This window comes from Scyliorhinus canicula, chromosome 18 (genome assembly GCF_902713615.1).
Source record: "Scyliorhinus canicula chromosome 18, sScyCan1.1, whole genome shotgun sequence".
Classification (NCBI taxonomy): Eukaryota; Metazoa; Chordata; class Chondrichthyes; order Carcharhiniformes; family Scyliorhinidae; genus Scyliorhinus; species Scyliorhinus canicula.
Window position 1 is genome coordinate 86467376 of NC_052163.1, and position 26038 is coordinate 86493413.

Genomic DNA, 26038 nt, shown 5'->3' on the forward strand with positions numbered 1-26038 from the left:
GTAGGGAGGGAGGGGTGGGGGGAAGAAAGAGTGGGAGAGCTGGCTGGAAAGTTGAATTAAGACCAAAAACAAATCAACCATGATCTTATCAAATGTTCACAATAAGAAGTGTTACAACACCAGGTTAAAGCCCAACAGGTTTATTTGGAATCACTAGCTTTCATCAGGTGAGTGATGGTGGAGCAGGCTTGAGGGGCCAAAGTGTCTACTCCTGCTCCTATTTTGTATGATCTATGTCCAAGGCTGGGGGTGAGGGGTGAGGTGTTTGAGAGGAAAGGTGGATTCTTCATGAATGTTGACAAGAGCTTCCAATACACGTCACATCAAGCTGCAAAGTTTACAAATCGGACGGGATCTGGGGGGAGAGGGAACTACCTCTTCGGCATGGACCCGCGCCCAGAAGTGCAGGGCACTGTATCGGCAGCCGAAGCTGTGCGGACTACTCCAGGGCCCTGCTAGCCCCCTTAAAAATGGAGAATCACTCCGGACTTGCTAGAAAAAAGTCTGGACTGATTCGCGCCCATTTTCTCACGGGCTTGGAGACATAGGCCCATTATTGGAGAATCCCATCCAAGGTAAGGGGGCAGGAGATTTAGAGGGGATTTGAGGAAAAACATGTTTACCCAGAGGTTGGTGTGAATCTGGAACTCACTGCCTGAAAAGGTGGTAGAGATGGGAACCCCCACTACATTTAAGAAACATTTAGATGAGCACTTGAAACACAAAGCATACAAGGTTACAGACCAAGTGCTGGCAAATGGGATTAGAATAGATAGGCGCTCATTGACCGGCACAGACACAATGATACCTACTGCTAAAACAATTTGGTTGACAGTTCAGCGCTGTCCAGAATTGGTGAAAGAGGGACCTTTGACTGAAATAATAGGCGGGATTCTCCTGTGCAGGGACCAAGTCCCCATGCCGGCAGGAAAACCGGCACGAACCACTCCGGCGTCAACAGCCCCCGAAAGTGCGGAATTCTCCGCACTTCCGGGGGCAAGGTGGTTGCTGGAGGGGTTGATGCCACGCCAGCCGGTGCCGAAGGAACTGCGTGAGTTAGCGCATGCGCCGATGGCCCGGCGTGATCTCGCGCATGCGCAGAACTGCCGGCGTGATTCCACGCATGCACAGAACCGCCGGCGTGATTCAACGCATGCGCAGACCGGCGTATTCTGGCCCACATGCAGGGGATTGCCTTCTCCGTGCTGGAGCGGAAAGAAAGAATGCCTCCACGGCACAGGCCCGCCCGCAGATCGGTGGGCCCCGATCGCGGGCCAGGCCACCGTGGGGGGCCCCGATCGCGGGCCAGGCCACCGTGGGGGCCCCCCCACGGGCTCGGCCCCCCCCCCTCCCCGAGGACCGCACCAGCTGACTTACTTACCAGTGCCCGCCATGTGGGACCATGTCTAATCCACGCTGGCAGGACAGGCCAGAAACGGATGGCTGCTCGGCTCATCGGGGCCCGGAGAATTGCCGGGGGAGGGGGGGGGGGGAACGCTGCCAACAGCCCGCGACCGGCGTGGCATGATCGCCGCCCCCGCCCGAAAACCGGCGGCGGGGAATACGTCAGCCGGTATTGGGGTGGGATTCGCACCGCCCCCCCCCCCCCCCGAGGATTCTCTGACTCGGCGGGGGGGGGAGGTGGGGGGGCGGTCGGAGAATCCCGCACAATATGACAATCTTGAAAATAATTGCTAAACCTAAACCTAATCATAGGCTACTCCCATCAGTTGCGTTTTATTCATACACTAGGCCTTGGCGTCAACCTGTTTTCTATCAGCAGTGTGGTGGTGCACTTCCCAGAATCAATAACAAAGTACTGTTTTATTGATCATAATCTTTTAGAAGCGCAGTGGAACAATAAAAAAAAAAATCTACCAAACAAGCTGGTTCCTTCAAGGATTACAGGAAAATCTCATTGTACCCCTGCTGCTCATTCTATTTGCACCCTCTTTATTTTTTAATCTGCAATTCCACTCCGACTAGAGTTGCCAAATCTGGTAGCATTTGGTCCTGGAGGTTTCTTCTTGCCTTCAACACTCAGACCAGTTCCAACATAGGTCACCCAAAATGCTTATCCAGGTCACCCACAATGCTTATCCATCCTTGCGATTAAGTATCTTTATATGGCATGTCATTTGGCAGACAATTGGTTGACTGGCTGATTCTTGAGTATCAAACAAACAGCCTTTTTCCTGCATCCAATATTTTTATAACGAATGAACAAAACTGTTCAAAGAAAATGGAAGACAAAGCAATTTTTTTAATTAAAGGCCTTTTGATATTTTCTTCCGGGTTGCCCAGAACAGGGGCCGGAATTCTCCAGCCATTGGGATTCTTTTTTCCCGCTGGCAGCGCATCCCTGCCCACGGTTTCCCAGCGGTGTGGGGTGGTTCTAATAGGAAATCCCATTGATAAGTGGCGGGAGTAGAGCATCCCATCACCAGCAAATGGTGCACTGTGGAGAAACAAGCAGCTGGGGGACCGGAGAATCCAGCCCAGTCTCCTGGAGATTCATCTTTAATTCCCAGACCACCCAGGGCACTTCAGGAGGATTACCAGCCCTAAATTTTACTTCAAGGCATTAATGGTTAGACTTGCGGGGCTGCGAAATATCCATTCTTCCCTCTGGATTTGATTCCACATTCATCAATAGGTACAGCCATTTACAAAGCACAATCCCAATCCACATTTACTGCATTGTTGAACTGGCTGCCTTTCAAATGCAATGTTAATCAAAGCTGACTTGAGGTGGGCAACAAAGATCTCATGGCACTTTTCAAAGGAAAAGACTTGCCAGTGTCCTGGTTGCCATGATGTGGAGATGCTGGTGTTGGACTGGGGTGAGCACAGTAAGAAGTCTTACAACACCAGGTTAAAGTCCAACATGTTTGTTTCAAACACTAGCTTTCGAAGCACTGCTCCTTCCTCAGGTGAATGAAACATATATATATAGACAAATTGAAAGATGCAAAACAATGCTTAGAATGCGAGCATTTGCAGGTAATTAAGTCGTTCCAGATCCAGAGATAGGGGTAGCCCCAGATTAAAGAGGTGTGAATTGTCTCAAGCCAGGACAGTTGGTAAGATTTCGCAAGCCCAGGCCAGATGGTGGGGGATGAATATAATGCGACATGAATCCCAGGTCCCGGTTCAGGCCACACTCATGTGTGCGGAACTTGGCTATAAGTTTCTGCTCGGCGATTCTGCATTGCCGCGTGTCCTGAAGGCCGCCTTGGAGAACCCTCAGCCGGAGATCAGAGGCTGAATGCCCTTGACTGCGTCTGATGCTGCGACAATGAATGAACGGACATCGCGCGACAATCACCAGGCAGGAATGTTCCCTTCCAGTCGGGGAACACTTCAACAGTCAGGGACCTGGGATTCATGTCGCATTACATTCATCCCCCACCATCTGGCCTGGGCTTGCGAAATCATACCAACTGTCCTGGCTTGAGACAATTCACACCTCTTTAACCTGTGGTTTCCCCCTATCTTTGGATCTGGAAAACTTAATTACCTGCTAATGCTCGCATTCAAAGCATTGTCTTGCATCTTTGACTTTGTCTATATATATGTTTCTGGAACATACCTCTTCATTCACCTGAGGAAGGAGCAGTGCTCTGAAAGCTAGTGTTTGAAACAAACATGTTGGACTTTAACCTGCTGTTGTAAGACTTCTTACTGTGTCCTGGTCATCATCACTCCCGCGGTAAACCCCTCTCAGGAATCCCTCTACCTAGGAATCCCACCTCCTCATTTTTTTTCTCTCTCTCTCTGTGGCAGTCCTTTGTTGTGAGAATGCTCATCATGGAGTAACATCCTGTGGCAAGAACCTTGGAGTCTTTAAATGTGGTGAGGTTGTAGCTCCATCTGCTGATGATGTCACTCAGAATTGGATGAGCTTGTTTTGGGTTTATGGAGGCTCAGCTCCACACAAGGTCTTCCCCTAGAGAAATGCAGGACATGGTTCCCCCATCAACTATCCCTTTCTCTCTCTCTCTCTCGCTCATTCATTCACCAGCTCGCTCAAAATGTAAATTCTGAATAAAAATGCAATTTCAATACTTGTGTGGAAGTAAAAATGTACAATATTATAACACCTTTCGTGACCACTGAGTATCTCAAAGCGGCAGGGTGGCACAGTGGTTAGCATTGCTACCTCACAGTGCTGGGGACCCAGGTTCAATTTTGACCTTGGGTGACTGTGGAGTCTGCACATTCTCCCCATGTCTGCGTGGGTTTCCTCCGGTTTCCGCCAAAGATGTGCAGGTGAGGTGGATTGGCCAGGCTAAATTACCCCTTAGTGTTCAACGTTAGGTGGGGTTAGGGCCGCGGAGTGGGCCTAGATAGAGTGCTCCTTCAGAGCGTTGATGCAGACTCGATGGGCCAAATGGCTTTGTTCTGCACATTAGGGATTCTATGATTTACAGCCAATGAATTGCTTTTGAAGTGCAGTAATATCGGAAACATGTCAACCAATTTGTACACAGCGAACGGCCACAAATAGCAATGATGTAATGACCAGATAATCTGTTTGGTTGTTTCGTATTTTCACACTCAATTATTCCTCTTTCGGGAATAGTGTTGAAAGTATGAGCACCTTCAACATCAACCGGTTTAAACAATGCCATGAACATTCCTTCCTTGATCAGAGGTAGGGCACCACCGACTGAGCCACAAGACTGCCCTTGTTTCTCATGGATGTTGATTGAGGGATAAATGCTGGCCAGGGTATTGGGTATAACTTATCTGCTCTTCGTCAAAATAGTGCAATGGTCTTTTACATCCACCCAGGCAGGCTGACGGGGCCTCGGTTTAATGTCTCATCTGAAAGACAGCGGCCGGGATTCTCTGAGCCCGCGCCCGGTTGGAGAGTCTCCGGTGACATCGAAAATTCCCGCCCCGCCGCTGCAACGTCGGGACGCGATTCTCCGGCGTCAGTCGCACGCTCTCGGTCGAAGCAGCGCCAGTTGGGGGCCGTTGAAAGAGGCCCCTGCGGCGATTCTCCGCAGGCGATCGGCCAAGTTCACGCCGAGTTCTGCCGGCATAGTTCACATATGGTACCACCCAGGGCGATCTCAGACCCGTGGCAACTGTGGCCATCCTGGTTGGGGGGGGGGGGGGGGCAGGGGGATCGGAGTCTGGGGGTCCTCCACGACAGCCAGGCCCATGATCGGGGGCTACCGAACGGCGAGCAGCGCGATCTGAGTGGGCCTACCTTCTTCCATGTCGGGTCGCTGTGTCGCTACGCCATGTTGCGCGACACCGGCATGGAAACGGCCACCACACACACGCCGGCATGGAAACAGCTGCCGCGCGCATACGCATACCCGCGCCAGCAGTACAGGGGCGTATCGGCGGCGGAGCTGCGTGGAGCACTCCGGCGCCATGCTGGGCACCTGTGGGCCACTGAATCGCTGGACTAAGTGGGCGGTTGATGTTGGCATGAAACAGTCCGTTGTTTATGCCGGCATAAACGTTTAGCCGGGATTTTGGAGAATCCCGGCCAGCGACTCCCAACAGTGCAGTGCTCCCTCGGTACTGCACATGGGAGCAGCAGTGTTTATTTTTGTGTTCAACCCCACCAAAATGTGAGGCTTAGATCTGGAACCTTGTGGACTCAGAGACAGAAGTGTGACCAACTGTGCCATAGCTGGTAAGTGCTGAGATGATACTGGGTTACTCTGAAGTGCACAAGGCAATTGTAAAGAGGGAGTGCTCACCTTCAGCTGGCAAACGTAACAAATGTTAGCTTAATGAGACTTATCTGGAGATGCACACCCGAACACCAACAAATGTTAAGGCAGTCATAGTACTTTTGAACACAACAGTGCAGGAAGCCAAATTTTCACATCGGAGCACGAACAGTAACAAAAGTATCAAGGTGATGGAACGCTGTAACAATCGATCAGTTGCTCGTGCGAAAACTGACTGCTGTTTTCTGCGACTGAGCAGCAAGCAATTCATTGGGTGTGAAGACGTCCTGAGGACAGGAATGGCACCATATGAATGCAAGTTCTTCCAGGGAATCTCGCTTTATTTGTAGATCCATGTGACAGGATTAGGTTCAGCTGAGAAGTTGCTCTCAGTTAAATAAACAAACAATGCCAACTTCCTGGGCCCACACATGATCGAATGGCCACTTATTTGAGTGAGGTGCCAGAGGGAGGTTGCTGCCAGTGGGACAGTCCCTCGGGCCCTTTAGGACAGGATCACAGGAAACGTGGGAGAGAAAAATTAGGGAAACCTGAAAAGAAAACAAAGCCCGCCTCTTTGTAACTGGGTTGGTGGGGGAGAAAAGGAAAAAGAGAATATCAATTCCCATTTGGCTGCATATCTTCAGGCCACCCAAGCTGCTCTACACTCTAGATCAGAAAAAGTAGTGTGCTCGAAAGAGAATCAACCATTCTTCACTGAACAAATTTACGCCAAACATGAAGAATGGACAAAACGAATGTCCTCAGGCTCGACAGCTTTCAAGGAGTTAATGGACAGTCATCGAAGGTCATACGAAGCCAATATTCTGACTCGCCGCCATAAACGAAAGCCAATTTTAGTCTATGTCATGGCTGAATTGATTGGGGCCCAGTACATTACTATATTGCCCCATAGCATGTTTTTTCACAGGCTGAGTGTTCCAATTTATCATCGGTATTATGATGCACAGCCTGATCCCTACAAGTTTCCTCTGTCATGGCTAAATAATTTCCAAGCTGGGCCCAGAATGGCCATCGGCGATAATTACTTGGGCCTCCAAGACAATCAATTTCCAGACTGACAAAAGGCCCCTCATTACATTTTGCCAGAAATATACACCATAAATCACAGAAAAATTAGCTGTGCAATAGATCAGTGAAAGTTTAAAAAGACACACTGTGCATTTCTGTGCTGTCAGCTTGCTCCTGGACTCTGTGGTAAACTCGGCACTGATTTGTGTTTCTTTTCTCCATTTAATTTCTTTTTAAAAAAGGTGACCATCATATTTCTGTCATGGCAAATTGGATTAACAGGATACCGTTGCCATTTTGTAGGATACAAAATGGGCATCGAGTTTGACACAATGCTGGAAAACAGTGAAACTTGACACAATTATCTTCACCTTCAACCCAACCCCATCAAAACCTTTGCTCCATGTGGGGGATTGGTGGAGGGAGGTGGAGGTGCACAGAACCCTTTCCGTAGTTCCTCTATGTGAAAGCGCTGGTGTTGCCTACGAGTGGGCAGCAGGGCCTATTATTTTGCTTGCACATGCAAAAGGGGTGTGCTGGAGGGCCGCTGCAGGGGTAGAGGGGCAAGCATGTTTTTACCACAAGCTTATTGGAACTCTCAGTTGCCAGCACTAACGTGGTGGAGGAAGTGCTCCAACCAGCGGACGGAATGATACTGTTCATTGAAACAAGTTCACATTCCTGCTACAGACTGACCTCTCAAAATCCTTCCCTCCTCGCCCCCCCGCCCCGCAAACACACACACCCCATTGCAAACAAATCGATTATTATAACATTACTGGAGCACATACGGTACAATCTGGGGAAATGCTTAGGAAATCAGAAGCACAAAGGGACTTGGGAGTCCTTGTTCACAATTCTCTGAAGGTTAACGTGCAGGTTCAGTCGGCAGTTAGGAAGGCAAATGCAATGTACGCATTCATGTCAAGAGGGCTAGAATACAAGAGCAGGGATGTACATCTGAGGCTGTATAAGGCTCTGGTCAGATTCCATTTGGAGCATTGTGAGCAGTTTTGGGCCTCGTATCGAAGGAAAGATGTGCTGACCTTGGAAAGGTTCCAGAGGAGGTTCACAAGAATGATCCCTGGAATGAAGAGCTTGTCGTATGAGGAACGGTTGAGGACTCTGGTCTGTACTTGTTGGAGTTTTGAAGCATGAGGGGGGATTTCATTGAAACTTACAGGATACTGCGAGGCCTGGATAGTGAACGTGGAGAGGACATTTCCACTTGTAGGAAAAACTAGAACCAGAGGACGCAATCTCAGACTAAAGGGACGATTCAGATTCAAATGTTGTAATCAGATTCAGATGTTGTGTAAGGGTTAGCTGTTAATCAGGACACCAGGGGAATATCCCATTTCTTGGGTTGGTGCCATGGGATCTTTTTTAAAAACTAGAACCAGAGGGCACAATCTCAGACTAAAGGGATGATTCTTTAAAACAGAGATGAGGAGGAATTTCTTAAGCCAGAGGGTGATGAATCTGTGGAACTCTTTGCCGCAGAAGGCTGTGGTGGCCAAATCAGAGTGTCTTTAAGACAGATAGGTTCTTGATTAATAAGGTGGTCCGGGGTTATGGGGAGAAGGCAGGAGAATGGGGATGAGAAAAACATCAGTCATGATTGAATGGCGGAGCAGACTCGATGGGCCGAGTAGCCTAATTCTGCTTCGATGTCTTATGGTCTTATAGTCTGGCATGCACTTTAGAAGGAGCCAGTGCTCGCTCAAACCCAATGAGCAAGTGCTGTTTGTTTCAAGTTATTTTTTTGCCGGATATGAGCATCGCTGATTAAACCAGCATCTGTTGCTCTTCCCTAATTACTATTGAAAAGGTGGCTTTGAACTGCCACCTTGAAGCGCTTGTCCATACCTTGCTGGGAACATAATGAGTGTTGCCAAAGCAAACTGTTACCAATGTGCAAATTGCCAACTCAGCTCAGAGGATTATGAGCTGGCTTTTGAGTTACAAATCTTCGGACCTCAGTGAACAATTCACACCACTCCGCTGATTGTCTCAGACAAATGGCAGTTAGGCATCAACCTCATTAAATTCGAGAACTCGTTGGATTTTCACATTAAAGTTGCCACGGAGTGTTGAGTCCAGTGATTAAGAGCATAAGTCCCTTTTTAACAATGCCGTAATTATTAATGCAATGCCAATCAACCTCTCTCATCCAGATGGGAAGTGTTCAATCACACTCCTGCATGTAATCGACTATTCTGGAAATTTTAAAAGTGTTAAATTTAGAATGTTCATATTCTTTCTTACTTTTCTTTTTTTTTTCCTTTCTCTCTTAATCCAATTTTTCTGTCCCTTTATTTATTTATCCTTCCTATACCTGATTCAACACTAATTTACCCGCCTTCCCAGTCCCCCTCTGTTTCTTTCTCAAACTTTAGATCTCACCGGTTAAGGAGATACGTTGCTGGTCCCATTGTTCACCAGCTCCCAGGTACCTCGCTGCCCTTGCCGTCCAGTTATGGAGCAAAAATGCTTTTGAGTTGAAGGGTGCAGGGTAGAGTCTCACTAACAAGGCTCATCACAGGATGTTTCACTTCAGCAAGATGCAGCCCAATATTCCCATTTCCTCCCAGGTGCCATGTAGCCTACTTCTCAGGTGAATTGCACCTTTTCAGGATACTGGTTGCTCAGGCCCTTCTTATCTGGTCAGCCCTGTATGTTTAAGTATTTTCTTTAGCATTATGCTAAGTTCAGGTGTCTCCAAATTGACTGCCTGGTATTAAACTCATTCCATCACCAGACTTGGAAACTGTGGAACACCTCACATCTCTCAGATTTCCGTTCCTTCTACGAGCCTCTAAAGCTTGGTGCCAGTGAATCGCGCTGAGCTACAAGCTTCTAAAACTTGGTGCCAGTGAATCGCGCTGCTTGTAACATTTTGAGGCTTCTCTCCCTGGATTTAGTACAGTGCAGCGGTGCATTCATTCTATCTTGTTTGCTCTGCAGATTCTTGTTTGACAATGCTTTGGCTTGGCAGATTCCCTCTGGCCCCAAGCACTAGTCTCGTGTCGGAACATTTCAGGAAGTGGAAAATGAGGATAAATCGAGCCTGCACAGCCAGGTAGGTTATGAATGAAATCGTGGGAATAGTAAATCTGGCGAGGCAGAAGCTAAAGGATGAGCTGACCACAAGCTGCCCCTGGGTCCTGTGTCAGCGGTGTAATGATGCATCCGTCAACAGATGAGAATCTAGGGGTATTCCTTCTCAGCGCAAGTAAATGCTGTAATTAAGCAACTAGTTATAGTCACAATGGACAATTTGATCTGTAAAGCAGAACTTGCAATCTAACAGCAAGCCGTGGATGGAAAACTGTTTCCAATTTGTCAATTTAAATTGGATTGTTTGAAAACCCCGACAATTAAACTCTAGATTACACTGGTGCAATTGGTGGGCTATTCCTTGAGATTGGGAATACAGTGGCAGCTGTGCCACGGGTTCATTAGAAGCATTTTAATCCGTTTCTTTAACACTGGTTTCAGTTTTCATTAAAATCATCAGAATATTTCCCTGCCTCCCCCTCTCTCAATCCGTATGCCAACTTGAATTTTCTCAAATGTCAGTGATCATTAAAACAGCCGCCCAAAAAAAGGCGCCTGATAAAATTGAACTCCAGCGGTAATGAGTTGCTTTTACTAATTCCCTGCGTCGTCAAAAACACCTCAGCTGAACACTAAAAAAAGGCTGAGCCTCAGAGAGCATTTGTAAAGACTTGACAGTGAATTAAACTTGCATAAAGAATAAATCTACCCACCTGGCCAACCTGGCAGTGTCTCTCACATTTGAGAGCCAGATAGGTAGAGGGAAATGGAGTTGCCTGCTAATCTGTGAGCTGTGAAGATGCAGTTATCAAGTTGTTTATTGTACCTCTTGTTGTGGTATGGTTTCAGGATATTACATCACCGGGAGGGAAATGATGTCATGTTTCACTTCATTCAGCCATACTCTCAGCCTATGTATGCAGTGAGCAGATGACAGATCAGCCATGTTTCAAAGCTCCGATCTATCTGACCCTTAATAAATGAACCTATGAATAATGTGTTAACCAATCTCTATGCATTGTGGGAGCCTCAATGTTTATATGCATAGAATCCCTACAGTGCAGAAGGAGGCCATTCGGCCCTTTTGAGTCTGCATCGACCCTCCAAAAGAGCACGCTACCTAGGCCCATTTTCCCGTCCTTTCCCCCAAATCCTTTGACCCCCACCTAACCATTGAACACTAAGGGGCAATTTATCATGGCCAATCCACCTATCCTTCATCTTTGGACTGTGGGAGTGTGGTGGTATGACTAGGAGCGCTGCCATTGGTGCAGAGCACCGGTTTCCCATTGGCTCTGGCTGGTCATGTGCCTCTCGGCTGATTGGCTGAGACTAGTCATGTGACTGCTCACCAATTGGTCGAGAGACCCAGAGGTCCCGGCGGTCGGCCTTTCACTGTAGTCGACCACCGGGCTAACATCTAGCTGATTAAAGCCTAAGTTTGGACCTTCATCGTGTCTCGCGTCCAATTGATGGTACATCAGGGAGGAAACCGGAGCACCCGGAGCAAACTCCACACAGATAGTCATCCATGGTTGGAATTGAGGCATATTGCAAATAAGTTTCAGGAGATATTTCCCCTTCCCAACACTCTCAAATCCCTCAAACGCTGTCTGGGCTTCTTCTCCTATTACGCCCAGTGGGTCCCCAACTACGCCCGTCCCCTCATCCAATCCACCTCCTTTCCCCTGTCGATGGAGGTCCGCCAGGCCTTTAGCCGCATCAAAGCGGATATCGCAAAGGCCACGATGCATGCTATCGATGAGTCCCTCCCATTCCAGGTCGAGAGCGACGTGTCTGACGTAGCTCTGGCGGCCACCCTGAACCAAGCAGGCAGACCCGTGGCCTTCTTCTCCCGGACCCTCCACGCTTCCGAACTCCGCCATTCCTCGGTGGAAAAGGAGGCACAGGCCATAGCGGAAGCTGTGCGATACTGGAGACACTATCTGGCCGGCAGGAGGTTCACCCTCCTCACAGACCAACGGTCAGTAGCTTTCATGTTTGACAATGCAAAGAGGGGTAAGATCAAGAACGACAAGATTTTGCAGTGGCGGATTGAGTTGTCCACGTACGACTACGATATCTTGTATCGTCCTGGGAAGCTCAACGAGCCTCCTGATGCCCTGTCCCACGGTACCTGCGCCAGCACACAGGTCGACCGCCTTCGCGCCCTCCACGCGGACCTCTGCCATCCAGGGGTAACGCGTTTCTACCACTTCATCAAGACCCGCAACCTGCCTTACTCCATTGAGGAAGTCAGGGCTGTCACCAGGGACTGCCACATCTGCGCAGAGTGCAAACCGCACTTCTACTGCCCTGACCCAGCGCATTTAATCAAGGTGTCCCGCCACTTCGAACGTCTCAGCATAGACTTCAAGGGTCCCCTCCCCTCCAACAACCGCAACACCTATTTTTTGAGTGTGATTGACGAGTACTTCCACTTCCCTTTCCCCATCCCCTGCCCCGACATGACCACGACAACCGTCATTAAGGCCCTCCTGTCCATTTTCTCCCTGTTTGGTTACCCCGCGTACATCCACAGCGACCGGGTTTCCTCCTTTATGAGTGACAAACTGGGTCAATTCCTGCTCAGCAGGGGCATCGCCTCTAGCAGGACGACCAGTTATAACCCTCGGGGTAACGGGCAGGTCGTGCGGGGGAATGGCACCATCTGGAAGACCATCCTACTGGCCATACGGTCCAGAGATCTCCCGGTTTCCCGATGGCAAGAGGTCATCCCCGACGCCCTCCATTCAATCTGGTCTCTCCTCTGTATCACCACTAACCAAACACCTCATGAACGTCTTCTTGTTTTCCCTAGGAAGTCGTCCTCAGGATCCTCGCTCCCGACCTAGCTGGCCACCCCCGGGCCCATCTTGCTCCGGAAGCATGTGCGGGTGCACAAGTCCGACATGTTGGTTGAACGAGTCCAGTTACTCCACGCCAACCCGCAGTATGCGTACGTGGAGTATCCCGACGGTCAGCAGGATACGGTCTCGCTTCGGGACCTGGCACCCGCCGGCGTGCGGCCTATCACCCCTACATCGCCACCCCCCCTTCCTATCCCAATTCCCCCCAGCGCTCCCTGCGCCCCCACGAACCAGCACACAGGGCCCCCCTTCCCCGATCACAGCGTCACCACCACCGGCCCGGGGTACGGAGACAGGCCTACGACCGACTCTCCCGGAGTCAAGGACGATCACCGTCCTGACGTCACCGGCTTCACTGCGGCGGTCCGTCAGAACACCATGGGCACCCGACAGGCTGATCGAGGCCATCTGATGCCACCATTGGAATTTGTTGGACTCTATTGTACCATTTTATTTGCATTCAACTGTGATTAATTCTGTTCGCATTTGCCACGAGCCAATGGCCAGCCACCGTTTATCTCGATTTTCTCTACTCATACCACCAGTCTTCGGGCCCCCCTCCCCCCTTCTTTTCCCTTACCCCCCTCCGGCTTCTTTCTCCACAAGGGGTGAATGTGGTGGTATGACTAGGTGCGCTGCCATTGGTGCAGAGCACCGGTTTCCCATTGGCTCTGGCTGGTCATGTGCCTCTCGGCTGATTGGCTGAGACTAGTCATGTGACTGCTCACCAATTGGTCGATGGACCCAGAGGTCCCGGCGGTCGGCCTTTCACTGTAGTCGACCACCGGGCTAACATCTAGCTGATTAAAAGCCTAAGTTTGGACCTTCATCGTGTCTCGCGTCCAATTGATGGTACATCAGGGAGGAAACCGGAGCACCCGGAGCAAACTCCACACAGATAGTCATCCATGGTTGGAATTGAGGCATATTGCAAATAAGCTTCAGGAGATATTTTATAAGAAAACAACATGGTGACAGCACTGGATTTTCTTTAAAAGGCCCCATGTGGTTGTGATGTTGAGAATTCTTTTAAGAATGATATGGTAGCGCTGACTTGCATCTCTTCTTTTCAGACGGACTTTTGAAACTGCAACGTCAGAGAGTTCCCAAAACTGAGCATGGTAACTTCAGTGAACAGCTTTGAAAACACAGCATCTTGCCAGTGCTGAGACAAGAAGCTGGTAAGCAGAGAGTATTAAGGTTTGTAGCTGTGCTTCGTCAATGCTTGATGTGTCATCTCTAGCACGGGATTGCAGTGCAGTCTGTCAGTTCCCCAAGTGAGTCAGCATGTCGAGAGGACCAGCACTGGGCCTCGCTCAGTCGAAAAGGCAAGTCGAGGTGTGGGTTGGATTGGCTTTGGGCAAGGGAAGGCCGGGAACTGTTGTAAAAATCAGGCCGAATAAGGTTGTGATAACAGCTGGTTGAATCGGGAGTTGCTGGAAAAAAGGGCAACTACATCATTATGTGCTTTGCTGAGCATTGTTCCCACCACAACTCATTTTCAAGGGTGGAAAAGCAGAAAAGCCCGCGAAAGTGGCACAGCCACCCACGTACTACAGTAGTAGTGGAATGTGCCGTGGTGACGACAAGAAACTGACAGCTAGCAATTTATTTAAAGTATTCACAGTCCTCAGTTGATACAATGGCAACACTTGTTGAACAGTACAGCTGAAGGAAGGTCCATAGAGTATTGAAAAGCTGTCTACACATTCCCAAGCTTAAATTGACCTACTGTCAGATTTCAAAATGCTTAAACAGCACACAGAGCTATGATTCCTTGATTCGGGCAAGTCAGAACCAGACAAGCAAGCCATAAAGATTCATCAAGCAGTTGGAAGTGAAGGCCTACATAGGCTAAACACATCCGGGCTATTGAGAGAATTCATTGTTCTGGAGACTACAGCATAAAGTACTTAGCTGCTTTTGATGTGGTGAGCAGTTGTCAATCATAGCAAGAGTGTTGAGCATAAAAGTAGGGTACTTGAAATACATTCCTGCATGAAGGAAAGATAGATCAACAATCCACCAAGCACCTGTCTCCGGAGTAACAAAACGGTCAATCATTGGCTAATGCAATGTGTTGCTGTGTGAAACTGAATGGAAGATTTGTATTTCAAAGGCTGTCAAGGGATTTGAAGCCCATTGACGGGTACGTAGCTGTTGGGCAGCCTCTGACGCTTGTAACAGCTGCTACTTTAAACACTTTTGTTTGAGGCAGCAGATGTTAGGGAAGGGTTAGTGAAAATGCAGTTATTTTTCACTCTACTGACCGGACTGCTCTTCAGCTTTCAGGCAAGGGCCTCTGACTAGGGGTGGGTGGAGGGGGGGGGGGGTGCATCTCTGATGGATAGGGCATCTCTGATGGATAGGGCATCTCTGATGGGTAGGGCATCTCTGATGGGTAGGGCATCTCTGATGGGTAGGGCATCTCTGATGGGTAGGGCATCTCTGATGGGTAGGGCATCTCTGATGGGTAGGGCATCTCTAATGGGGAGCTTGGGGGGGGGTCATGGGGGAAGTGAAAACCTATCGACTTTGCCTTATCCATTCTGCTCTCTCAGAAACTAGGGAGCAGCTTTTAAAAGAACAGATGCAGTGTTGCCAAGCCTTCAGATGGGAAGACACGTTTGAATGCAAGGTCTCACAGAACGTACATGACAACCAGCCAAAGTGACAAGGATCTGATTGGAACCGAGACCTTATCAAGTCATCACATACTGAGGTACAATAGTGAGTTATAACCGAGGACAAGTCAGAAACATTCAAACTTCTCAACCACTGTGCACCCTACTGCGTGCAGAGCAAGGTCCTAAACACCACCAGAAAAGATCCATGACTGACACTTCCACAGGGCAAGTGTGGGAAGATAAAGACAATGAGCGTGATTCTCCGGTCGCCGAGGTCGAAATCTCGTTCGGGGATTGGCCGGAGAATCCCTGTGCATGACCAACTCTGGGGCGGAGCCACTTTTGCGATGCTTCGCCCTCTCCAAAGTGGCATACTCTGAGAGTATGCCGCGCACCGTACCGACGGCATCAAGATATTGCCTGAGGCCCATCCCCCGAAGCTCCACCCCTGACCGGCCAAGTTCCCGACGGCGTAGGTCACGTGTGGCCTCATTCGTCCAGAACTCGGTGTGGCGGCTGCGGTCTCAATCCAGCATCGCCACAGTCGGAGAAGGGCCGATCGCAGGCAGGGGGAATTTTCCAGGGACTGGGGCACTATTGGGGGGTGGTCCGGGGCACGTGAGCCGGCCAAAAGAGGGCACTATTTTGCAGGCCGAGTCCACGAGCAGCTGGCACCATGTTGCACAGCGCGGCTACTGTAGGCCACTGCCATGTACATGTGCAGCCACGGACCCGGCAATTCTCCGGGCCGTATCGGCAGCTAGAGCCGGGTGCTCTATGCTGCCTTAATGGTAGCCCTCAGCCAAACGGAGGATCGGTGGATGTTTTACCCCATTTTTTATGTCAAAAAATGACATCACCTCACAATCAGAGAATCTGTCCCCATGTTACAATCACTAAATCATTGTCTCTGAGCAGCCCACTGTTACTCTTCAAAGATTTAAAAATACATGAGTTTTTGCAGATCATGGGCGGGATTCTCCGACCCCCTGCCGGGTGGGAGAATCACTAGGGGTCAGCGTGAATCCCGCCCCCGCTGTCCTCCCAATTCTCCCGCCCCCCAAAAACCGGCCCAGCGTGAGTTTCGCCGCCCGCCTCGGAGAATGGCGGGGTCCAGCGCGACTCAATCGGCGCCGGGGCCACCCAAATTCTCCAGCCCACGATGGGCTGAAGTCCCTATAGCCAGTCCTGCCGGCATAAATCAGAGTAGGTCCCTTACCGGCAGGATCCGGTGGCGCGGGCAGGCTCCGGGGTTCCTGGGGGGGTCGTGGGGGGGTTGTTACCCCGGGAGGTGCCCCCACGGTGGCCTGGCCCACGGTCGAGGCCCACCGGGCGGGCTTGTGCCGTGGGGGCACTCTATTCCTTCCGCATCGGCCGTTGTGGTCCTTCGCGAAGCCGATGCGGAAGTGAATCCCTGTGCGCATGCGCGGGGATGACGCCAGCACGCGCTGGCGCTCCCGCGCATGCGCTGACTCGTGCCGGCCAGGCGCCAGGCCCCTATCCCGCCGGGGCGCCAACCACTCCGGAGAGGGCCAAGACCCTGAAGGTGCAGAGGATTCCGCACCTTTGGGGAGGCCCGACGCCAGAGTGGTTCACGCCACTCCGTCCCGCCGGGACCCCCCCACCCCGCCGGGTACAGAAGAATCCCGCCCCATAAATCTGTAATGTGCAAATAGTTAGTTTTCAGAAATGGGAGGGGGGGGGGGGGGGGAAAGAGTACCTTTACAGATGCAAAGGAGGGTGTTTTGGCACGTTTAAAGACATGAATATATATTTGTATACATTACTAGAAAGCAAATAATGCAAGGTTGGCGGCGAGGAGTATAAATTACCATTTATTTCAGCGGAGCTGGAAGATCCCGGCAGCAGCTGATGGTGAGCCGCCCCTGCCACGGGAAAATCTGGCCTCGGTCTCTGTATCCCATGAGTAGACAGAGCTCAGACATGTTGCTAAGCTCCGTAGTACTGTATGACTGCTATCATCTATCTGACCCCTGGTAACATGTAGACTCAAATCCCACCATGGCAGATAGTGAAATTTGAATTCAATTAAAAGTAATCTGAAATTAAATATCTAATGAAGACCATGAAAACATTCTCAATGGTTGAAAAAACGGATAATCTGATCAGTATCATTTTATGGTGACACAGTGGTTAGCATTGCTGCCTCACAGCGGCAGTGACCTGGGACCGGCCTTGGGTGACTCTCATTGTCGAATTTGCATGTTCTCCCTGTGACTGCGTGGGTTTCCTCTGGGTGATCTGGTTTCCTCACACAATCCAACAATGGGCAGTTTGGATGGATTGGCCGTGCTAAATTGCCCCTTCGTGTCCAAAGATGTACATCTTAGGCGGGGTTACGGGGATAGGGCAGGGGAGTTGATCTACATGGGTGCTCTTTCAGATGGTCGGTATAGACTTGATGTGCCTAATGGCTTCCTTCTGCATAAGGATTCTATGATCGTAGGGATTCTATGATCTCACACTAGTGTGGCTTAGAATTTCCACCAATAGCTCAATGGGTAAAGGGTACCTCTCAAAATGGAACTGAGCCACACATACATCAAGGTCCGGGCTGAGTTGCTGATCTAACTCAGGTGGCAATTACAGCACTGCTGTTGGAATTGGTGTCTGAGCAGAAAAAAGATGATCTAGGATTCCTATTCATGCCGGTTATTCAGCGTGTCTTGGTGGACGTAAACATCAGGTGAGCATATTATAGAACTCAACCATTGTTAAAGGACATGCTGACACTATAGGTTCACACTTGACGAATTGCTACTTGGCTAAGTATTCAGCTGTTGCTCACACTCCCATTTTTGAGTCACAGTGTTATGAATTCAAGTCCCACTCCCGAAATCTGTGCACAAAAATCAAGTCTTGCATTCCAATACCAAAGAAGTGCCTAAAGAGGTCCCATCTGCTATCCAAGATGAATGCAAAAGATGCCAAAATTCCAGCCATTGCATTTCTCTCCACTCGCAGCAGGGGAATGGATAGAGAAAATAAACCGATGGCAAATCCCTCAACATAGTAATGAGAATGTAGATTTCAAAGTCATGTGCAACTCTGAGGCTCCATTGCATACACCTATGAGGTCACTGAAGATGCAACGCCATATACTGTTCAACCTTCAGAGGGAGTGTCTGTGTTGTTGAAGGGCCATTCCATGACACACAGGGGGCGGGATTCTCCGCCGGCAGGATTCTCCGTGTTCCCGGCGCCTGGGGGTTTCCCGATGGCGTGGGGCTGCCCCACAATGGGAAATCCCATTGACCATCCGGCGTAATGGAGAATCCCAATCCCGCCGGCGGGTCGAGGCAGAAAAGTGGCGGGGCGGAGAATCCAGCCCAGGGTGCTCTGACTTCGCCCATAGGGTAGCCACCAGAGTACCTCTAGCTCATATGGTGAATGCCGTACCAGTGGCTAAGGGATGAGGCCATTAGTTGACCACTTAAAGGCCTCAATTCACCTCTAGTTGGGAAGGCAGTCCTCAAACTTCCCCACCCCAGTTTCATCGGGGTGGGGTTGGGAAGCGCCATCCAGCTCGTTCCCGGGTCGGAATTAAATTCTGCCCATTAGATGCACTATAAACTGGATTTTCTAGGCAACTCGACGCATGCATTTTCAAAACACCACATATCCCCATTGTTATCCATGGCAACCGATCAAATGTTACAATCTGGTTATCAATTGTTGCCCAACATAGCACAACTTTTACCTCAGAGGATGAAGGCGGCTAGGAAAGAGAAAAATATCACACAGAACAAGCCAATTAGGCAAAGGGAAATTTCAAAGGCAATTGATTACAGGGGCAAGCCTGGGCCTCCAGTCCCAATTGAATTTGCAAAGATCAATATAAATAAATTTATGGTGTAGCTTAAAGCTTGCCCCAATTATTTTAACAGTCCCTTTATTGGGATATGGAACCTAGGACATCAAATAGATTTGCATTTTAGCACCCTATTGGTGGGAGTGAACCATTCAGTCCTTTCCCTAAAATTATGAATTGGAGGAGAAGGATTTGATTTGTGTGTCTTGGGCCATGGCTGAATCTTGCAATCCATACTCAGCTGAACTAGGGCTGGTACTGTTGTGAGTTAGGATTTGGTCTGAATTTCAATGGCAGGCTAGCTCCAAGTCCTGGATCCTGACCCTCAGTCCACCTGTTCAATATAGAACCATACAAATGATACAATTTGGGGGGGGGTCCTTTGTTCTGGTATCTGTGTCGGTGCTTGTACTTCAAAAGGGGCTGGTTACTCTAATCCTATTGCTCTGCCCTTTCGTCTTGCTCTATACAATCACAGTTGTTCCTTATTTATTCAGTAAAACTGAGACCTCATTTTGTGTCATGAATGTTGTGTCTTTTTTATTCGTTCATGGGATGTGAGCATCACTGGTTGGGCCAGCATTTATTGCCCATCCCTAATTGCCTTTGAGGGGGTAGTTAAGAGTCAACCACGGTGTTGTGGATCTGGAGTCACATGTAGGCATGACCAGGTAAGGACGACAGATTTTCTTCCTTCAAGGACATGAGTGAACCAGATGGTTACAACAATCGACAATGGTTTCATGGTCATCATTAGACTTTTAATTCCAGATTTTTATTGAATTCAAATTTCACCATCTGCAGTGGTGGGATTTGAACCTGGATCCCCAGAGCATTATTCTGGGTCTCTAGTTTACTCGTCCAGTGACAATACCACTATGCCACCACCTCCCCCTTGTATTGCACAGTGGTAGTGATCAGAGCGGTGTGGAATCCTCGTTACATTTTGTTTAGTGAATACAGCTTTTACACTGATAAAGGAACATTTTAGTTGTAACTTTACACCAATTAGTATGATTTACAATTCTGAAGGTTTGTTCATGACATGTTACTCATTCACCTGAGGAAGGAGCTGCACTCCGAAAGGTAGCGATTTGAAACAAACTTGTTGGACTTTAACCTGGTATTGTAAGACTTCTTACTGTGCCCACCCCAGTCCAACGCCGGTATCTCCACATCATGTGTACTCATGACAATATAATAGCCACATATACACTCGTGCCACATACAAAGTAAAATTGGTTTGCATCATGAACAATTATTAACAATAATGGAATGTTTTCTTCTACATTTTTGAAGCAATTTTATAAAAATTGGCAACATTATCCAAGATGGCAGACTGAGATATTCGTGCTGGCAAAGAGATATGCTCAGGTTTCCATTTATCGCCTTCCTCGCTCATAGGGAAATACAAAGCTTTAGTTCACCAATTCGCTGCCCCAATGCGCTCAGGGAGACAGATTGAATGTTCCAGGCTGCCACCAACCACTGGGACTTCCCCATTGTGGAGAGTTGAAAATATAACTCAATACACTAAGGACCACTGCAGTGTCGTCTGGGAGACTTACCCTCAATTGGTGCCAATATAACTCTGGAATGGTCATACGCAATCACGTTGGCGTAGCGGTTTTTGGGTTTGTTCACCTCCATGTTTGAGTGCTCCCATGTGAACTGCTGGCCAGGGTCGATTGACTAAAAGGTTGAAGGCAAAGCGAAAGAGAGGGAGAGAAAGACATTATTTGTGATTCTTTTAACCTAAATAAATTTCTGTTCAAATTTCACTTCCTCACATTACTGATTCATACATTCAGTATGATATTCTTCAATGCATCTTTATTGCTTCATGGTCGGTATTTGCTATCTGCCACCCGTTACGTTTCTTCCAATTTCTATCTCCAGGCTGCCGACTCATTTTGCACTATCGCTCCAAGTCAAAGTTTAACCCACGACTTGAGAGTGGAGACAAAGAGCTGCTTTGTGTGAAGCAGTTCTTCCATTTCCATGCAGTGTCACCTGATCTGGATGCCCTGCGACTCAGCTGTAGTGCATCATGAAGAAGCCCTTGAACTGCTTAGGTGAATCAGTCAATGTAACTGCGGGAAATGTCTGTGTTAAACATATACTGATATAAACATAAACAGATTGTATCAGCTGGAGCCCGGTATCATATCACACTAATGTGTAGGAAGTCGCTGGCAAAGGGGAAACCTACCACAAAAATACTCAATGTACTGCTCCCAAACTTTCTCATTAAATTGACCTACAGGCAAATGTTTGGACTTTAATTGGATATTACACTCTTCAAAAGGCAAGTTAAATGATTACAATCTACAGCTAGATGTAGAAGAAGTTACCTAGCTAATGTTAAATGCTTGGCACGGTTAGCCTTTTAAAGTAGATTCATGCAAATGTAGAAGCATAGAATCATACAATCTTACAACACAGAAAGGAACCATACAGCCATTGTCAGCCTTTAACAACTGTCCAATTTATATTTAGGCCCCAGCATTTCCATCTTAAGCCTGAAAATTAGGTATTTCCGAATAAGGGCGAGATAGTGACATAGTGGTAAGGTTGTTGGACTAGTAACCTAGAGACACAGGCTAATGCACTGGGAACATGTGGTGGGATTTTCCTTGCGCCCCCCCCCCCCCCCCCAGCCCCCCTCTACGTGTTTCGTGGAGGTGGCCCGTCATTGGCCAGTAGTGGGATCTTCTGCTCTCGCTGTTATCCATGGAGTTTCCCATTGTATCCACTGTCCCGCCACTGGGAAACCCAGGGTGGGAGCTTGTCGTCAGTGGGACTGGATCCCGCTGGCAGGAATGGCTGGAAAATTCTGGCCATGGTTTCAAATCTCACCATGGCAGCTGGATTCGGTTAATAAATCTGGAATTGAATGACCATGAAACTATTATTGATTGTTATTTTAAAAATGATCTGGTTCATTATGTACCTTTACAGAAGGAAATCTGCTGACTTTACCTGGTCTGGCCTACGTGTGGCTCTAGGCCCTCAGTAATGTGGTTGAGTCTTAACTGCCCTCTGAAATGGCCGAGCCACTCAGTTCAAGGGTGATTAGGGATGGACAACAAATGATGGCCATGCCAACGACACCCAAATCCCATTAAAAAAGTATATGGCAAATTACATTTTGTAAGTTCCTATAAAATCTGATTGTCTATTGTTTCAGGTGGTGCATTCCAGCTCATAGCACTTGTGTGAAGGAATTTTGGCGCTAGTGCTTTTGCTGATTATTTTCTCCCTACTTGCTCATGATCTGTTCTAAAAGGCAGCAAAATGTTAACTGAACAACCACAAGCCCTTTGTTTTGACTTTCTATTTCCTGAATGTTGTATTTATGAAAATGAGGGCTATGAAATGGGAGTGGTTACCAATTTTAAGAGTATGGTTAGGTGAGATTGAAATTGCCCTACTCTGCCCGAATAATGGGTGCGATTCTCCGCTGCCCACGACGGGTCGGAGAATAGCAGGAGGGCGTCCCCAACATTTTTCACGCCCTCCCGCTATTCTCTCACCCCCCCCCCCACACGGCCGCCCCACGACATGAATTTGTGCTCGCCGTTTTTTACGGCGAACAGCGATTCTCCCCAGGCCGTTTACGACCGTTTTTACGGCAGCAAACATACCTGCTTGCTGCCGTCGTAAAAACGGCCGCAACATGCCTGTTCTGGGCATCCAGGGCCCCGATTGGCACGGCAGTACTACGGCCGATCGTGGGCAGTGTGTCCGTAACGGACGCACTCTTTCTCCCTCCGCCGTCCCGCAGGAACAGTCCGCGGGGCGGCCGAGGGAGATGACGGCCCCGCGCATGCGCGGCTGGCGTCATCGTGCGCGTCAGCCGGCGTGACGCTTGGCGCGCGGACTTAGCGACGGTCGCTAAGTCCGCGATGCCGTGCTTCACGGGGCCCCGCTGCTAGCCCCGCCCGGTTGGGAGAATCGGGTCCCGGGAGGGGGCGCGGAGGCTGCCGTGAAACACGGCCAGTTTCACGGCAGCCTTTATGATTCGCCGCATTTGCGAAGAATCACGCCCAATGTATCTCAGTTCGAGCTCTTGGAAGAACGCCCCTTTCCACACTATTATGACATTTGGTCCACTCCCCAAGCCAGCCAGTTTGTGGTATCTTCTCCAAGTAACAGTGACAGATCATTGCCAAGTTAGGCACAGTTTTCTGCTGTTGAATGAACACCACTAAAAACTGACCTGAGATTTTTCTGAAGCACCGCAAGAGACCTCAAGCTTTTAATTAATTGATTAATTCAGCAAAATCAGTGGTTGGATGATGCTGCTGGGCAAAATGTTAGAATGTGAATTTATTTTTCCTTTCATGTACTTTGAAAATGTAATGCTTTGTTGTAACCACAGCTTTACATTGGTCTGATCAGCAGAACTTCATTGCTGTGAACATCCCTGATTTTACCACTGGCAGCCAAGCCTGCTGCTACCTAGACCTGAAGGTCTGGAATTCCCTCCCCAATACTCTCCATCCTTTTTAAGGTCCTCCTCCACACCTCTTTGTTTGACTCAACATATGGCCATTTGCACTAATATTGCCATATGTGTTTTTGTATCTACTTTTGCTTTATCATGCGCCTGTAAAATAACTTGGAAAATTTTATTATGTTACAGGCATTATATAAATGTAAGTTATTACTGTTGTTGAGGTTGCATGGCCTCTTTCCAGAGAGTAGGCCATGCTCTCACAGGAGAGACTAGTCGGCTCTCTGGCCCAAATCCCTGACTACCACCCTTTAGGAAGACACTGCAGCCTCCTCCCCCTTCAGCGCCGATCAAGAGCTCAGAGAAATGCCAAGCAAATTGGTTCGGCCCTCTTGACACAGTGCAGTAGGCTGCTCATGCTGTGTATCACTGTAGTAATTCAGGAGACACTAAGATTAAGGTTAAACCAAATTTATTTCAACTCAAAAGTGTAGTAATCCATGGGAGGCAGGAGTTCCGTCACCACACCAATATTTATTTACAATAACGATATTACAGGATCAGCTACAAACAGTGCTGCTAGCAGTCCAGTCAACTTAAGACTGGCTCACAAAGCCTACACAGGTGCTTATATGGGCCCTCTCAATGAGCTATCATTGAGGGAGCTCATACTCCAATTGGCCAACCAATAAGGCCAATTGGAGTTCATTACAAAAAGTAAAGCTGCACCTGCAGCATACAACATTATTATCCTAGCCAGGGACTAACAGGAACTCCCAGTCCAGGTCTGAGATGGTATTTAAAAGGCTCGATAACTAGTCCCAGCTGGACAGGCCTCCGCCCGTTAGCATGGAAGCTTGTACTCCACGAGTCCTACAGGGACATCAATGAGTGATCTCTCAGGATTCTCGTGTGGGTTATCACAATCACCATGATAGTCCCTCCTCTCTGCTTCTATCTCTGTTGGACAAAAGTGAAAAGAGTCCACAGAAGATATTTTAGCCTAATTTCCTTCTTCTGACGGTCATAGAATTTTAGGAAATAGAAGGAAAATCACATGGTTCACTGTCCCTGTGCCAACTCTCTGAAAGAACTATTTCTTCACTTCTGTTCTCTCTTCTCCCTCATAATCTGTTAGTTAAATAACTACAATCTGCAGCTAGCTGTGGAAGAAATTAATTATCTAATATTAAATGCTTGGCACTATTAGCCTTTTAAAAGTGATTCATACAGACCTAGAAGCAATTTTACAGCACAGAAGGAGCTATGCATCCTGTGGTGCATAGTTATCAAATAGATATTTGTTCACAATTCGCTTTTCATTCTGTTTCCATCAATGTTTGCAGCAAGGCATTCCGCATCCTAAAACTCACACCTGCACCTTTCACCCTGGGCCACAACACAGATATCAGAAGCAGGAACCTCTACCAAATGATTGCCTATTACAACAGGCATGGAAACTGTGCAGTCCTGACTTGTATGGCTCTTCACCACGTCATTGCAAAGCTATCGGGCATTCCCACAGTGAAATCACTCATGGCCAAGTTACATCAAACTCAAGAGGGAAAACTAAATGATGGCACGCGCCCTAATTTTAGCCTGGTGTCTTAATGCTTAAATAGCGTGTAATCTTAGAGGTAAATATAATTGATATAAATAGTAAATGCTAAGTAACTCTTAACAGTGACAACAAATCCACTGGTGCAAAAGCTTGTTTCATGGAATTGTTCAGTTCGGGGGATCAAAATGACAGCTCGCCCAGTTCTGGAAAATCAGGAAGAGCTGCGATAATTAGTTATGGGGATTTAAAGTTTGGAGAGAAAAATCTAGACTTGGACAGCTTCACCGCAGCTCAAATAAATTGGTACAACATCAAGAGACTGACCTGGTGTCTGCAACCCAAAAATAAATTTTAAAGAATGAAAAACACTGCTGCCTGCTTGAAGCTCAGATCAAGGTCATGATCTTTCCATGTACAGAATCACATCCACAAGCATACGCCCCATCTCTAAATGCATGGTCTGGACAACTACACGAGTTGTTCATCTGCCTGAACAAGATTCAACAGCATTTATGTGCAGGAATTCTATATGGTAGGAATGCATAAGGGATTTGGTCCATTGGAATTCTATGCAATAGAGTGAATGGGGAGATGGTTGGTCCATCTTTTGCAGATAAATCTTACAGTCGTTTGGAAGTACAAAACTTGAGTATTGCTGAAAAAAAATGCACATGTTGTCAAAGCCTTTTGAAACCCTTGGCTGGGCAAAAGCCAATCCCTGGTTCATTCCCCAGGGAAATGTCATGACCAACCATAGGGCACGATCTACCGGTCATGGTGCCCCGGAAAAGCAGCTCGCCGTGGCGCAGCATGGCTGGTGAAAGCCGGGAGACCCCGCTCCCAGGATCTACCCGGCTCACAATGCCTCGCGAGATGCAACGCAATCTTGCAAGACTTT

General features: G+C 48.4%; 1 protein-coding gene across 36 annotated transcripts in view; it reads right to left on the reverse strand.

The window, feature by feature from the left end:
- Positions 1-26038, reverse strand: part of LOC119952981 (receptor-type tyrosine-protein phosphatase S-like) — a 561150-nt gene that overhangs the window by 76593 nt on the left and 458519 nt on the right. For all 36 annotated transcript variants that reach the window (XM_038776673.1, XM_038776700.1, XM_038776702.1 and 33 more), the window contains one exon: positions 20689-20812. In XM_038776673.1, coding sequence (XP_038632601.1) covers positions 20689-20812 — 124 coding nt within the window. The remainder of the gene's footprint in view (positions 1-20688; positions 20813-26038) is intronic.